The 13,066-nt window shown below is 38.8% G+C and overlaps 1 protein-coding gene across 3 annotated transcripts in view; it reads left to right on the top strand.

Moving 5' to 3' along the window:
* The window catches only part of LOC145669648 (ankyrin repeat and sterile alpha motif domain-containing protein 1B-like), a 332,601-nt gene that overhangs the window by 144,484 nt on the left and 175,051 nt on the right, over window positions 1-13,066 (top strand). For all 3 annotated transcript variants that reach the window (XM_081737896.1, XM_081737895.1, XM_081737894.1), the window contains exon 5: window positions 1,229-1,351. In XM_081737896.1, coding sequence (XP_081594022.1) covers window positions 1,229-1,351 — 123 coding nt within the window. The remainder of the gene's footprint in view (window positions 1-1,228; window positions 1,352-13,066) is intronic.

Raw genomic sequence — 13,066 nt, 5'->3', positions numbered from 1 at the left:
TCACCTTTATTATTCATTTGTCGTAATTGTTAACATGCTTCAGAATTTCTATGTTATACTCTTCTGCCGCCAGTTCATTAAGTCAAGTAGTCATTACCATCACATTCTTGACAAGATATCACAGAAATGGAGACGCCATTCTTGATTGGACTGTGACTGGTGATGAGATCTGGGTGTGTCACATCACCACAGAGAGCAAGCGCCAATCACTTGAGTGGCATCATTTTTCATCTTGCAAAAAATCGAGAAAATTCAGATTATCTTAACTTGAAAGGTCATGGCAACAGCCTCTTGGGATGGTAAAGGCGTTCTTTTGGTGCATTTCATCCCAAAAGGCACTGCGATGAATGCAGGTCATTATTGCGATTTCTAGTTTTTCGTTAATCTGAATTTCTGGTCGGTAAACGGTTTGGAAGTACTGAACAGTTAAAGAATGCAGTGACCACCTGACGTAATGAACTGGTAATAGTAGAGTATAACATGAGAATTCCGAAACTCGTGAACCGATATGACAAATGTTTAAATGAAGGTGTTGATTATGTATGGAAGGGAAGGAAGCTTCAGGTATGTAACAAATTGTTTTTTTTTTTTTTCAATAAACCTTTTATTTTTCATTTTGTATTAACTAAACGGTCTTTATTTTCTGAATGACCCTAGTAAATTCTCCTAGATGTGTATGGAACCCATTTTGAAGTTTGCGTATTAGTGTTACTCACAAACTGAGAAGTTTCTACTTTCTAAATAGAACTATCTGTCATCCTGTAAATTCGTTTAGAAATAACGCTTTTCAGATTTAAGTAATCTTCAGAAAACGTAAGGGACGCGGAAGTTACCTTCTTCTCTCCATACTACATTGAAAAATAGTACAGATTAATAAATATCCTTTAGTAGTTTGTACCCGAGACCTTGTGAGACAAAAAAAACTTCGTTATAGATAAATTAACGTAACTTTAGGACATACGATTACGTAATGTGAAATCCTTTCGAGAAAGGAATCACATCGTGTCTGAGGTCGTGTGTAGAACGCTTCCATTCAAAGAACAAATTGCATTAACAAAAGAGATGGAGTAATTTTCTCATTAGACGTCGTTTGCGACGTGAGTGGTTTTCCCCGCCGAAGACAACCAAAAGAACGGATGGGGAGGACTCTTTTGGAAACAGTCACCAGTTGATGAAGTTAGAATGAACTAGCTCCGTCTTAACTCCTTCTTCTCTGTTCTTGTTACAGGCTTGAGACAGTGGAATTATTAGTGAGAACACACCCCGAGCTTATTCACCCCTTTGCAAGAGGAGCATCAGGGAATGTTTTCCCTCATACACCTCTTCACCTGGCTAGTCGAAATGGACACAAGTAAGTATTTTACATGAATTTCTCTCTGATGTTTCCATTTCATGTGATTGTCTTGAAGCTTTCGAGTTAGATCTTATGAAATTTGCTAAAGAAGTGATAATTAGCATGATATTAAAAAGCTTGAAGAAAGGCTGTAGAGAATATAGGATAAAGTTGTATTACTGTTAATTGTGTTTGTCGATTGCGGAGGAAAAAATCCCCGTTGTTGGTTTTTAGGAAATCTTTATTTTAAGTACATTTTGCATTTACTTAACCTTTAACATATTTTTCCGGGTATTTTCCTCTAATTCTTGTTGTAAATCATCATCCTCATCATAAATATTCTGCCATTATTGGAGGTCACTTGCCGCAACTAAGAAACTGCCATACACCACAGTCTTCAGTTGTAGCCTCCCGTGCCCTCTCGTCTTTCCTACCAGTACACCCTCTAATACATCCTCCATGATACAGTTCCTTCTCAGACAATGACCCAACGACTTTCTCCTAATTTTTTCAGTTATATTTAAAACTATCTTTTCTCCCTCTTCTCCACACCCACATTTTAAAAGCTTTCATTGCATTTGAGAAATGTTCACGTTTCTGCCCTGTAGAGTACAATATATAGCACATAAAACATGTGTGATTGTTTTTCTCAATTCTTTATTCAAGGATCACAAAATATACTTTTCTTCCTCCTCAATGCTTCTTTCGCCATTACTGACCTTGCTTTTAATTCACATTTGCACTTCATGTCAGCACTAATAAACTTAGATATCGGAAACTGATCACTTGTTTATTTTCTCCCCTCCTCAGGGCCGTAACTTGTGGGGGGGCAGGGAAGCTCCCCGCCGTTCGAAAGGGGCCTACTTTAAGACAAAATTTTGTTACTCCATATACGATACGAACATGAAATTATAAATGAAGCATCAAACAGGTTCATTACATTACATAAACAAAACAGCACACAAAAGGTAAATGAAACAAAAGTGAGTCGTGGGCCCATTTCAGTAAAAAATGTCTACTATTAGGGGACATAAGTAATATTTATTCGTATGGCTTTGAGATTTGTTAATATTGTCTCTGTAATTAATTTGTTATATATGGAACGGGCCCAAGGGCATAAGTAACGGTCCTGCAGACATTGGTGTGCGGGAGGGCCCGCAAGCTCCGGGGGCCTCATAAAGAGTAAGAGAGAGAGAAAGAGGGGGCCCAAGAATTCGAAAAACAAGTTTTTCTAGGGGGCCCAAAGACATGTATTAATGCTTCCCCCCCAGAAAAATCTAGTTACGGCGCTGCCCCTCCTACTTCTATATTTGACACACCGCTTCGTTTCAGTCATAGCTTTTGTCTTTGTAACATTTATTTTCATCCCATACTCTTCACAGACCTTCCTCAAGTTTTCCTAACATCCTGCTGATTTTCTTTTCAGATTCCGTAACAAGCGCCTTATCATCTGCAAACAGTATACATCGAATCATTGTACCCTCTAGCAAAATAATGCCCTCATTAACAATTATTAATTTGTTTTGTTTCAAAATATGACTAAATCCAAACCTCAACTTTTGGAAGCCAAAGAACTGTATAGAAAAAATATTTTACGTATATGTATTAAGCAAGTCAAAGTCTACCTCCATACTAAGTTTGGTTAAGATCGGGTGAGTTTCGTAGATCACGTTAACAGGTTAAGTGCCGCGTGAGACCGCGTTGGTCTCACGTAAAACATTTCCTTACGACCACGTGGTGTCAGGTTAGTCTCACACAACCTGTTGTCAGCTTATGGCGACTCACTGATTTTACTCTTTACATTAAAACCTATTGCTATGTATTGTAGTCGGTCTATAGTACTAGAAACAGCCTTGGCCTGTAGAATTGTGAGTCCAGCGTGGTTCCACATGCCTGTAGCCAAAGTGGCAAAAGTAGATCATGCTTTTCACATTACCCAAAGGCTTAATGTATTATTCAATTCACTCAAAACTGAGGCGAGACAACAATCACGTAAAGTAAAAGTACAACAAACCGTGTAGAAGTTGCCGCTATACTAAACTCGTTACTAACGTATGCGTTCGCATTTTAACGAGAAAATCCGGACAGAATTTGCAAAAATTTGCGTGGTGACATGTTAGTCTTACGCTGGGCGTCAGTCTATCTGGGGTCGAGTGAGATTAATGTATCATCACAAAAAAAAAAAAAAAAAAAAAAAAAAAAAAAAAAAAAAAAACAGTATTACATAGTACCGATACTAAAGAATTATCTAAAATTATTAAATTTCTACTTATGACACAAAGAAACCAGAAATGAAGAAAATACATTTTGGCGATAGGGGATGTTTTTGTTGTGATATAGGTGGCACTTAACCTGTTAAGCCCTAACTCCAATCTTAATTGCCCATAACCCAGAAACCAAAGGTCTGTACACGAAAATATTTTACATATATACTAACAAGGAAAGGACATCAACCTGTGAACGAGACTTCCTAATCAAACCTAGCCCATTCGATAAATATAACAAAGGTATGTTCATGCACAAGAAATTAGGTGCCATGGACAACAGAGTAAGTCCCTGGGGCCCATTGACCCTGTTAGTATAAAGAAAATCGTAGATTTGCAGTGAAATAGTTATTGTATCAACACTGTTCATTGGAAAGTCATGGTTTTTAGTTCATTCTCATCAGCATGAAACAAGGTTTCCAGAGGTGCTATGTGTTAGGGCCCTTAACGTACCTGAACAAGGAAAATTGGGATAATGTCGAGAAATTCCGTCAAGAAATCTCTCCCATCAACTTTGGACACCTCTGGAGTAATCCCGGGTAAAAACACACCATCTAAATATATCTCGAAAAATACTATAGGGTCTAGCAAATGTGTGTACCAACTTCTGTATTGATAGACAGAATAGGTATGAGGGCAAATCGTGTATTGGTATACAAGCTTTTCCCTCATATTAATTCCGTCTATCAATACAAAACTTGGATACAGATTTGTTATCCCCATACTATTTTTTTTAGATACATTTGTATTTTGTGCTACCCGGGGCCACTCCAGAGGGGTCTAAAGTTGATGGGAGGGATTTCTGGAGGGAATTTTCAAGACATTCCCCCAGTTTTCCCTGTTCAGGTATGTTGTGGGCCCCAATACGTAGCACCTCTTGAAACCTTGTTTAATGCTGAAGAGAATGAACTATAAACCATGACTTTCCAATGAACAGTATTGATGCAATAGCTATTTCACTGCAAATCTACGATTTTCTTCGTACTAATAAGATTAATGGGTCACAGAGACTTAACTCCGTTGTCCATGGCACCTAATTTTTTGTGCTTGAATATACTGTACCTTTGTTATGTTTATCGAATGGACTAGGTTTGATTAGGAAGTCCCGTTTACAGGTTCATGTCCTTTTCTTGTAAGCAAGTGAATGTACAGCTTCATATCAAATTTATCAAGATTGTGTGAGTTCGTTAGATCGTATACGATTTATGCTTAACACCAAACTCCAATGTTGATGACCAATAATAACTTGTAGACCAAAGGTCTGCAAACAAACTTACAGATGGTGATCAGAAAAATGGAAACACCTGAACGAAATTGCAACTTACCAAATTAATATGGTGTCGGGCCACCTTTCGCCTTCACAACAGCCTTGATGCGACGTGGGATGGAGGCATAGAGGTCGTGAATGGTAGCAAGTGGAATTTTACACCATTCCTCGTGCAGGGCATCGGCCAGTTCTGTGAGAGAGGATGGAGGTGGAAATTGTCGCCGGAGTCGTTTCCTAGTGGGGCATACAGAAGCAAATGCGTGGATTACGTTAGAAGCTAACAAGCAATTATCTCAGCTCCTTCTTGCCACTACCGTTGTGACGAGAAAACTTGCCCCATTGTTGAATGAACATTGTTTTCAGTATACTTAGTTCCCTTCATTTCTTTTTTGTGGGAAGTTTCTTTCTCTATCCAGTGTAAAGCTGAATTGAAGCTCATTTTATCCAGTGTAAACCTGAGCGTCAAGGGGGGGCTATAGCCCCCCTAGATCCGCCTTTGTATATATATATACATAATATCGCCCCTAGAAATTTGTCATCTTGGGTTCGGAACTCAGTGTATACGTATATCATTTGAAGATGTAGAAAGCACTTAAAATAACTCAAGGGGCCTGTTTCTGTGTGTCTATTTTGCTGTCAGATATCCAGACTCGAAGGGTCCAAGCAATCTTTGCGAGGAGCGGGGAGTGCTGGCTCTCTTGGCCTACCAGATCGGTGACCGTGATTCTACATAATGCTTTATATGTATGCTTGTGTGTGAGCTCTCTCAGAGTTTCTTGCTACGCCACTGGGCATACTATGTATTTGTGATGAAGATTAAAAGTTTGCGTTTAATTACGATTACAATTACGATGTATTTAATTAGGACTAAAGCATAACTCTTTTTATACTATTATTTACATAACCGACGTGCTTCAAAAAGGCATTGAACTAGCCATTTCTGTTTTGTTCTATTTCCTTGCAGTTCGCACTCGTACGTTCTGTATAGCTTAGCTCAAAATAGATAGAGTTGGAAATACTTGAGAATATGCCAGCGTATATCTAAAGCAAAATGTAGAGTTGCGAGGAGTGAAGAGGAGTGAGAAAGCAAGTAGTTGAGCATGCGCATTCGACAAAAGCAGACGAAAACCCCGATGCTTGTAGTAGGCCTGGATGCCCAAGGAACATAGCATCAGTGTTGCCACAGTCCTAGCCCTGGACTGGGCTGAAAAATAGTACCAAATTGAAACAAAAAGGGCTGAATTCATTAATTTATACCAGTTGTAACATAGGCTCTAAAAGAGTAAAGTTCTAGAATACTTCTCCCCTCTTCCAAGAGTCTAAATAAAGAAAGTGCTATTTTTAAAAATTACTTTAAAAAAAAAAAAAAAAACATCCAAATAGGAGGATCCCGAACAACCATGGAAGTATGTGAAGCTTTTCTCATATGTAGGAAGTATAACAGAGGCCGCAAATTAAAAGGGAAAACAGTTATCTTTGGTATGTATTGTAAGGAAACCAAAAGCGCCTCTATATCAAAATGACCAATAAACCTAAACGGTATTATGGTTATATATGAAAAATATATATATATATATAAAACGAGGAACAAATCAATCATCTCCGAGATTGCGTGTAAACAGTACATTACAATAAAATATTAAAATATAAATTATCAGGATGCGTCCATCTAGCGTCATTTGTTTCCCGGTATAGTTTGAATTACGAATTTTCCACACAAAGTTAACGGTAATGCGATGCAACGTCACAGAATAAATGTTCACATCACTTTTTAAAAAGTCCAACATACAGTATGACTAGCGTGAGGTGTAGGAAAAGTCTTACTGACACTTTTGAAAATGTGTATTTGTATTTGTTAAATAGTGCTGGATTGGGCAAAATTGTACCAACTTTTTCACAAAAGGGGCTGAAAATGCCAGCGTGGTACCAACGGGCCGATGAATGAGAAAAAGGGCTGAATTTGGTACAATTGTACCAAGTGTGGCAACAGTGCATAGCATACAAGAGGAAAGAATAAATGTGCATTTGGGTGACGCGCATGCGTAGGTTCCGCTTGTCAAAGTAAAGCGAGAGAGCGCATTCAGAAGATTGCAGTGGAAATATTTGTGATAATTACAAGCAAACAATTTATATATAATGAAATACGTATTTTTTTAACAGGGAATGCCGGGCGTACTGGCGTTCCCTTATGCTACGCCGCTGGCAAGTGGTCTCCTAAAATTGCGACATAATCTTTGGTAGTGATTCGTCCGCTAAGTGTGACCACAGGACCCAATGAAAACCATGATATGGCGGCCCACAGCATAACCGAGCCGCCGCCATGTGTCCCAGTTGGGCAGAGACACTGCAGATCATAAGCTTCTTTGGGCGTTCTCCACACATAAACACGGCCCGTGGTTGGGAATAGGGTGAAGGATGACTCATCCGACCATATCATACGTTTCCAGTTCTCAACGGTCCAAGTTGCATGGTCGCGGCACAATTTGCGGCGTGCGAAAGCGTTTATGGTTCCTGATGAGCGGTTTGGCCCGTGCAACACGACCTCATAAGTTCATGTCATGTAATTCGCGGCGGACTGTGATTGTCGAAACAGGGTGGGGAGGTGCTGATTGAGTTCCTCCGTCACTTGCTCCGCAGTGGCACGACGGTTCTGCGTGACAATGCGCTTTAATACCCGGCGTGACCTGTCACTCATGATTTCCTTTGCCCACTGTTCCGCTTCCCCAATGTGGTTTTCCCGTGTGTTGTGTAGGCCGTCATCACCTTCGACACTGTCCCACGCGACACACCTACTACAGTAGCCACTGCCGTCACACGCACTCCACATAACCGCGCACCAACAATTTGCCCTCTTTGAAAATCTGAGAGGCCTCCCATTTTACACTACCTCCGTCTGCTGCAGCCACTAGACACTGCTGTTGCACTGCACCTGACGTAGTATGGAGACCGACCTAACACACCACCACTAGCGGTCCGGCGTTGCGGGCGCCACGACACCACTGTCAGCCCATACATCTGACGTGTTGCCAACTACAGGTGTTTCCATTTTTCTGATCACCATCTGTATTTCTAAGTATGTCAAGGTTTTCGTCCATACTAAGTTTGGTCTATGATCGAATAACTTTTGTAGATAACATTGCCAGGTCGGAGAGTCAGAATATCTGTAGATCTAAACGAAAAAAAAAAAAAAACCTGAAAAATCAGTATTTTAATTAATATATCTGGATAAATGTGCGAGGAGTGATCAGAAAGTAAGGTTACAAAGCCTGTAGTGAAACGTGTATATATTATATCACACAACCAATACACTCAACAGATAGTACACATATTAGGTTATTTTTCGACATGGTCTCCATATTGGTTGAGGCATTTGTCGCATCGTGGGATGAGTTTGAAGATTCCCACCTGGTAAAAATCCTTTTCTTGCGTGTTCAACCACATTGTCACGAAGTGTTTGACCTCCTCGTCTGAAGCAAAGCGACGGCTTCCTAGGTGCCTCTTCAAGTGCGGGAACAGGTGAAAATCGCTTGGAGCAAGGTCCAGGCTGTAGGGAGGGTGACCGATCCACGCGAGCTGTGTTCAAATCTGTTGATGCCGTGCTAGGTCGGCAACTGTGCTCCTCATCGGTAACGTTTTCTCTACCAGCCACAAACTTCCGACACCATTCTGCGATATTCTGACGAGACATTACAGTCTCTCTGTAAACCTCTACCAGCTGCCGGTGAATTTCAGTCATGGTTAGATGTTTCGCCCACATAAATTGAATAACTGAGTGGACTTCTTCGCGAGATCAGTTGTCCAAACAAGTCGCCATTTGTGTTTACATACAACTAGCCCTATAGGTGGCGGGTGGATGAAACTGCACAATTGCCATGCATTAAAATTACAACACAGTCTTTATTCCTCTATAACAGACAGAACTTCAGAAATATCAACCGTATAAGCTTAATTTTTGATCCTCCTTCGTATATATAATGCTTATTTATATTTACCTCGGCTTTCTTCTACTTCTTCAGCACATTTTAATACATAATGTCGTAATAGTGTCTGCATTAGAGGCATCATAAACTACCTTAACATATAATACGCAATAATCTTTGTTTTTATCAAATGGATAGTTTAGTCCTTTCCGGTCTTGTATTCCTTGGGAATCGACATTCATTCCTATCCATTCCAGTACGGTGTCGAGTCCTGCTCAACATCGTTTTTGAAGTTGATTTCGTTGAAGAAACAAAAGCACTTGCAATACATTGAACTATTTAGCACATTTAATGTGATTTTAACAACTTCTGAAATTTTATATATATACGAAATAAATATGCAATTCTGACAAGTTAACTTAAAGAATATTTACCTGCATCTGTCAAAAGATAAACGGAAATACACGAGCAGCCAGATTAGCACAGTAAATGAATACAGCTGCTTCCGACTAATTGAAAACAAGTAATTGCTAAACTCTTCCCTTTCTTGAGAGAAGCAAAGAATCCTAAGAATTTCTTAACTGTTTTTATTATTAATCATTTATTTATCTAAACAAACAATTGATAGTTTTAGGGAGATTGAATCTGATCCTAAGCAGTGTTGAATTCAGACTTCTGTACAAACAAGGGCAATTAAAATTTAAGGGGTACATTAAAAAAAAAAAATACTTCCGGATTTGGTCCGGCAAGGCCATTCGAACTTAAATTTTTCCAAAGAATTTCCTTTTTCCCACCAGGCGAATGCCAGAATGCATAAAAAGTACAAAACAAAGAAACTTTTCTTTAAAAACCAGTTATGAATACTCTCACATCCCCATGTGAGAGACTCTCTTTTTCGACTTTTTGCTTTCTTCCTTGGTCCCAACAGTGCAAGAAGGCTTCTAAAACAGCACGTATCGAATTTGAACCTTGTTCTGGGCTGTTTTATTTTGTTTATCAAGTTCTTACTATACTGCTTCAACTCCCAACCTTTTTACATCAATATTTCATAACAATACTAGCTCTCCTTCCTCTCTTCGTGCTATATTTACAAAAAGACCAATATATTGGCATTTTCCCTAACTAACGTTGTAAAGCGTTTATGTGCGTCTGTATCTAATTTCCAAGTTTTTATTTAAGTTCGACTTTATACGAGAACAATTAGGTGGGGCAAAAGAAGAAGTTAATTTTCTTTTAAAACAAAACAGAAATCTTTGCTTTTAAGACTTTTATTTCCGAAAAAATTAAACAAAAAAAAAATATTTCAGTGGATATGTATAGCTATTCTAGGGAGGGTTCAACCTCCTTAAACATGCCTGAATTCAACACTCGTCTTAAAGGAGATCGTGCTTCCCCTTTTTAGCTACGAGCTTGGTTTGAAAATAAAATGAAATAAAATCTTTGAGTTTTACGTCCCACGGTTATGACGGTGAGGCTAAAGGAGACGGTGATGATGAGTAATGAATAAAATGGTGGAATGAAGAAAGTGGGAGGAAACGGGAGAACCGCGAGGAAACCCACGCACACGGTGTTTGTCCACCACAATGTTCACTTGGCGGGGGCTTGGATCGAACCCGGGACCAGTCCAAGAAGGCATCTTCACAGTAGCGTACGCAGGAATTTATTTCGGGGGGTCCAAACACAATATGAGGGTATTTTATATTAAAATTTCTAAAATTGCCCCTGTAATGAGTCTAAATTTACACAAAAGTTGAAATTTCGGGAGGGTCCGGACCCCCAGGACCCACCCCTGCGTACGTTCCTGCATCTTCATATGAAAGTGTAAATACATCTAGATTTTGATTTCAGTTTCTTTTAAAACTGCTGTAAAACTCTTCATTTCTAGGAGCCCCTCAAATGTAAAAGTTAAAATTGATTTAATTAATGTGTCACCAAGATTCAGCCTGGAACCACATCACGTAATTAGCTTTCAGGAATATTGGATAACTAATAAATTACTAAAGCTCTTATCAAGCCTTTTCTTCTTCTTCTGTATATTTTCGTTAGACATTCTCCAAAGATTAACGTTTCGAGTGACAGCTTAACAACCTAATATAATTGAGAATAGCGGTTTAGTTTTCACAGCAACTAAAACAGAATGCTCTTTTTGCTTGAAATAGGATATTCGTATTATTCATTATCAGCTTCACGCTAAGTAGATGAGCATAGAGGAAACGCGTTCTATTTTGAAGAAATATATTTACATATGTACGTATACGTATATATAAATTTTACATTCAGACACAGGATCTGTCACAGATTTATATTCCATATCCATCCCTCCTTGTTGGGCTGTTCAATTTATCAAATTGGCTTGAAGGGGCCGTTTCGAAAAGAACAGTGTGGATTATCCTATTTCCATTGACACTTAGCGAAATCGATATTCCCGCAAGCATACTGCTCTCACAGAGCTTTGGCTCATAACGTAACAAACACATGAATTACTCCAGGCGAACAACATATTTATGTGTGTGAGGTTGTGTGTGTCTATATATATATATATATTGTGTGTGTTAGAGACAGACAGAGAGTGTGTGCGCGCGAAAATCGAGCCTATATATGTACTCTCATCCGTAAATTCATGCATGGTGAAATCTGTGCAGAACATTCGTAATCAGAATGCATGTATGGGATGTGTGTATTTGTCTGTGTATGTATGTGTGTGAATGTGTTGCAAAAACATGGAAGCTTTGAACAGACGCTATATTCAATACATCCCGATGTAACGGCTGATTGGACAGGAAAACATTTACTTTGATTTGATCTTCTCATGCCAATGTTCCCTGCCTGAAATCAAAATTACTATATAGCAGACCAATAGATGAATGTGTTTTTCAAAGCAGCAGCAACGGAGAGGGGGGTGAAATGAAAAATGTTTCCATAACAGCTGGACAGACGCGTTTTTGCGTTTTCTGATTATTGTCATTTTTGCTTGAGTTAATTTTCAATTTCAGTTCGTTGTTGTTTCGAAGAGGTTTTGATATTTGTTCCTCGTTTGTTCAATTTTGTGTGGAGCGAAGAAATTTTGTTCTTCCCTTGTTGAATCTATTAAATGAAGAGTTATATTTAATTTCGCTAAAGTTGTTACCTATCGCTGGTGGCAGCAAATGTATTTCCCAGTTTTGCTGTCTGTTAAAAACGGACCAGTTTTCCTGCAACAATTAACTACTGTCAACAAAAATTAAATTACAACACAGAATCATTAGCACAGAAGAATCCATTTGTTCTATGACCATTCATAGTGCTGCTGTTACAGTAACCTCGGAAAGTAATGCCACCATATTCAGAGGCTTAGAAATTTCATCGACACTGTTGTTTCTCATTGCCCTAAAGTTGGCCTGTTTCTTGTTGAAAATTCCAGGCTAGATATGAGCTTCTGCAATCGGTGCTTGCTCGGACTTAGGCTTGGGGTGCAGCCTGTCCCGAATTTGGTGGCCCAAATTTACGCCTAAAGGTTGCCACATGCATGCATACAGTGTGTGGGAGAAAACTGTGTACTTTTTCCTGTTCTAGTTGGACTGTTCAGGCCAATTTGATCGAAGCGAAATTCGATTCTGAATAACCGTAAAGTTTTAACTGTACAGACACTACCGGAACGTTGGGAGGATTTCCTCTTCTGAAGCTCCCCAGACACGTTCCGGAAATCCAGGGAGGAATAACTGTACAGTTATTCAGAATTAAAGTTCGCTTCGATCAAATCAGTCTGAACAGTCCAACTAGGAGGAAAACTGCATAGTTTTCGCCCATACACATTCCGGAAATCCGAAGTGTAACTAACTCTTAGGCCTATTCTCAGCATTTTACAAGTTTCATTAGTTATTATATTCATATGAGTAAATTTCAGGTTCATATCAAACCAGTCTCAAATCTCTTATAATTTCCTTTCTTTTTAACGTCTTAATTTAAAACATAGTCCGCGTTATGCAGAGTCGTTTTGAAGTATGACTAGCGTCATACTAAAGGCAATACTACTGCAGGAAACATATTTTATTCGAATACTTTAGTATGGCACTAATCATACGTCAAAACGACTCTGCATAAGGCGGAGTGTGTTTTTTTCTTAAAAGTTATTACATAATATTTAATAATATTAGGATGGAATTTATTTGTGCTATGCCACTCATTAAGTCTATTATTATCCTACTGTAATTTACTATCATTATTTATTGTGTAGATTACTTTTATAGTTTGGTGTTATCCGCAGATATTAAACATTAAGTATATTTAAAATATAGATAGATCA

The sequence above is a fragment of the Thermobia domestica genome, chromosome 14, assembly GCF_964235325.1.
Source record: "Thermobia domestica chromosome 14, izTheDome1.hap1.1, whole genome shotgun sequence".
Classification (NCBI taxonomy): Eukaryota; Metazoa; Arthropoda; class Insecta; order Zygentoma; family Lepismatidae; genus Thermobia; species Thermobia domestica.
This window is presented reverse-complemented; position numbering and strand designations above follow the sequence as displayed.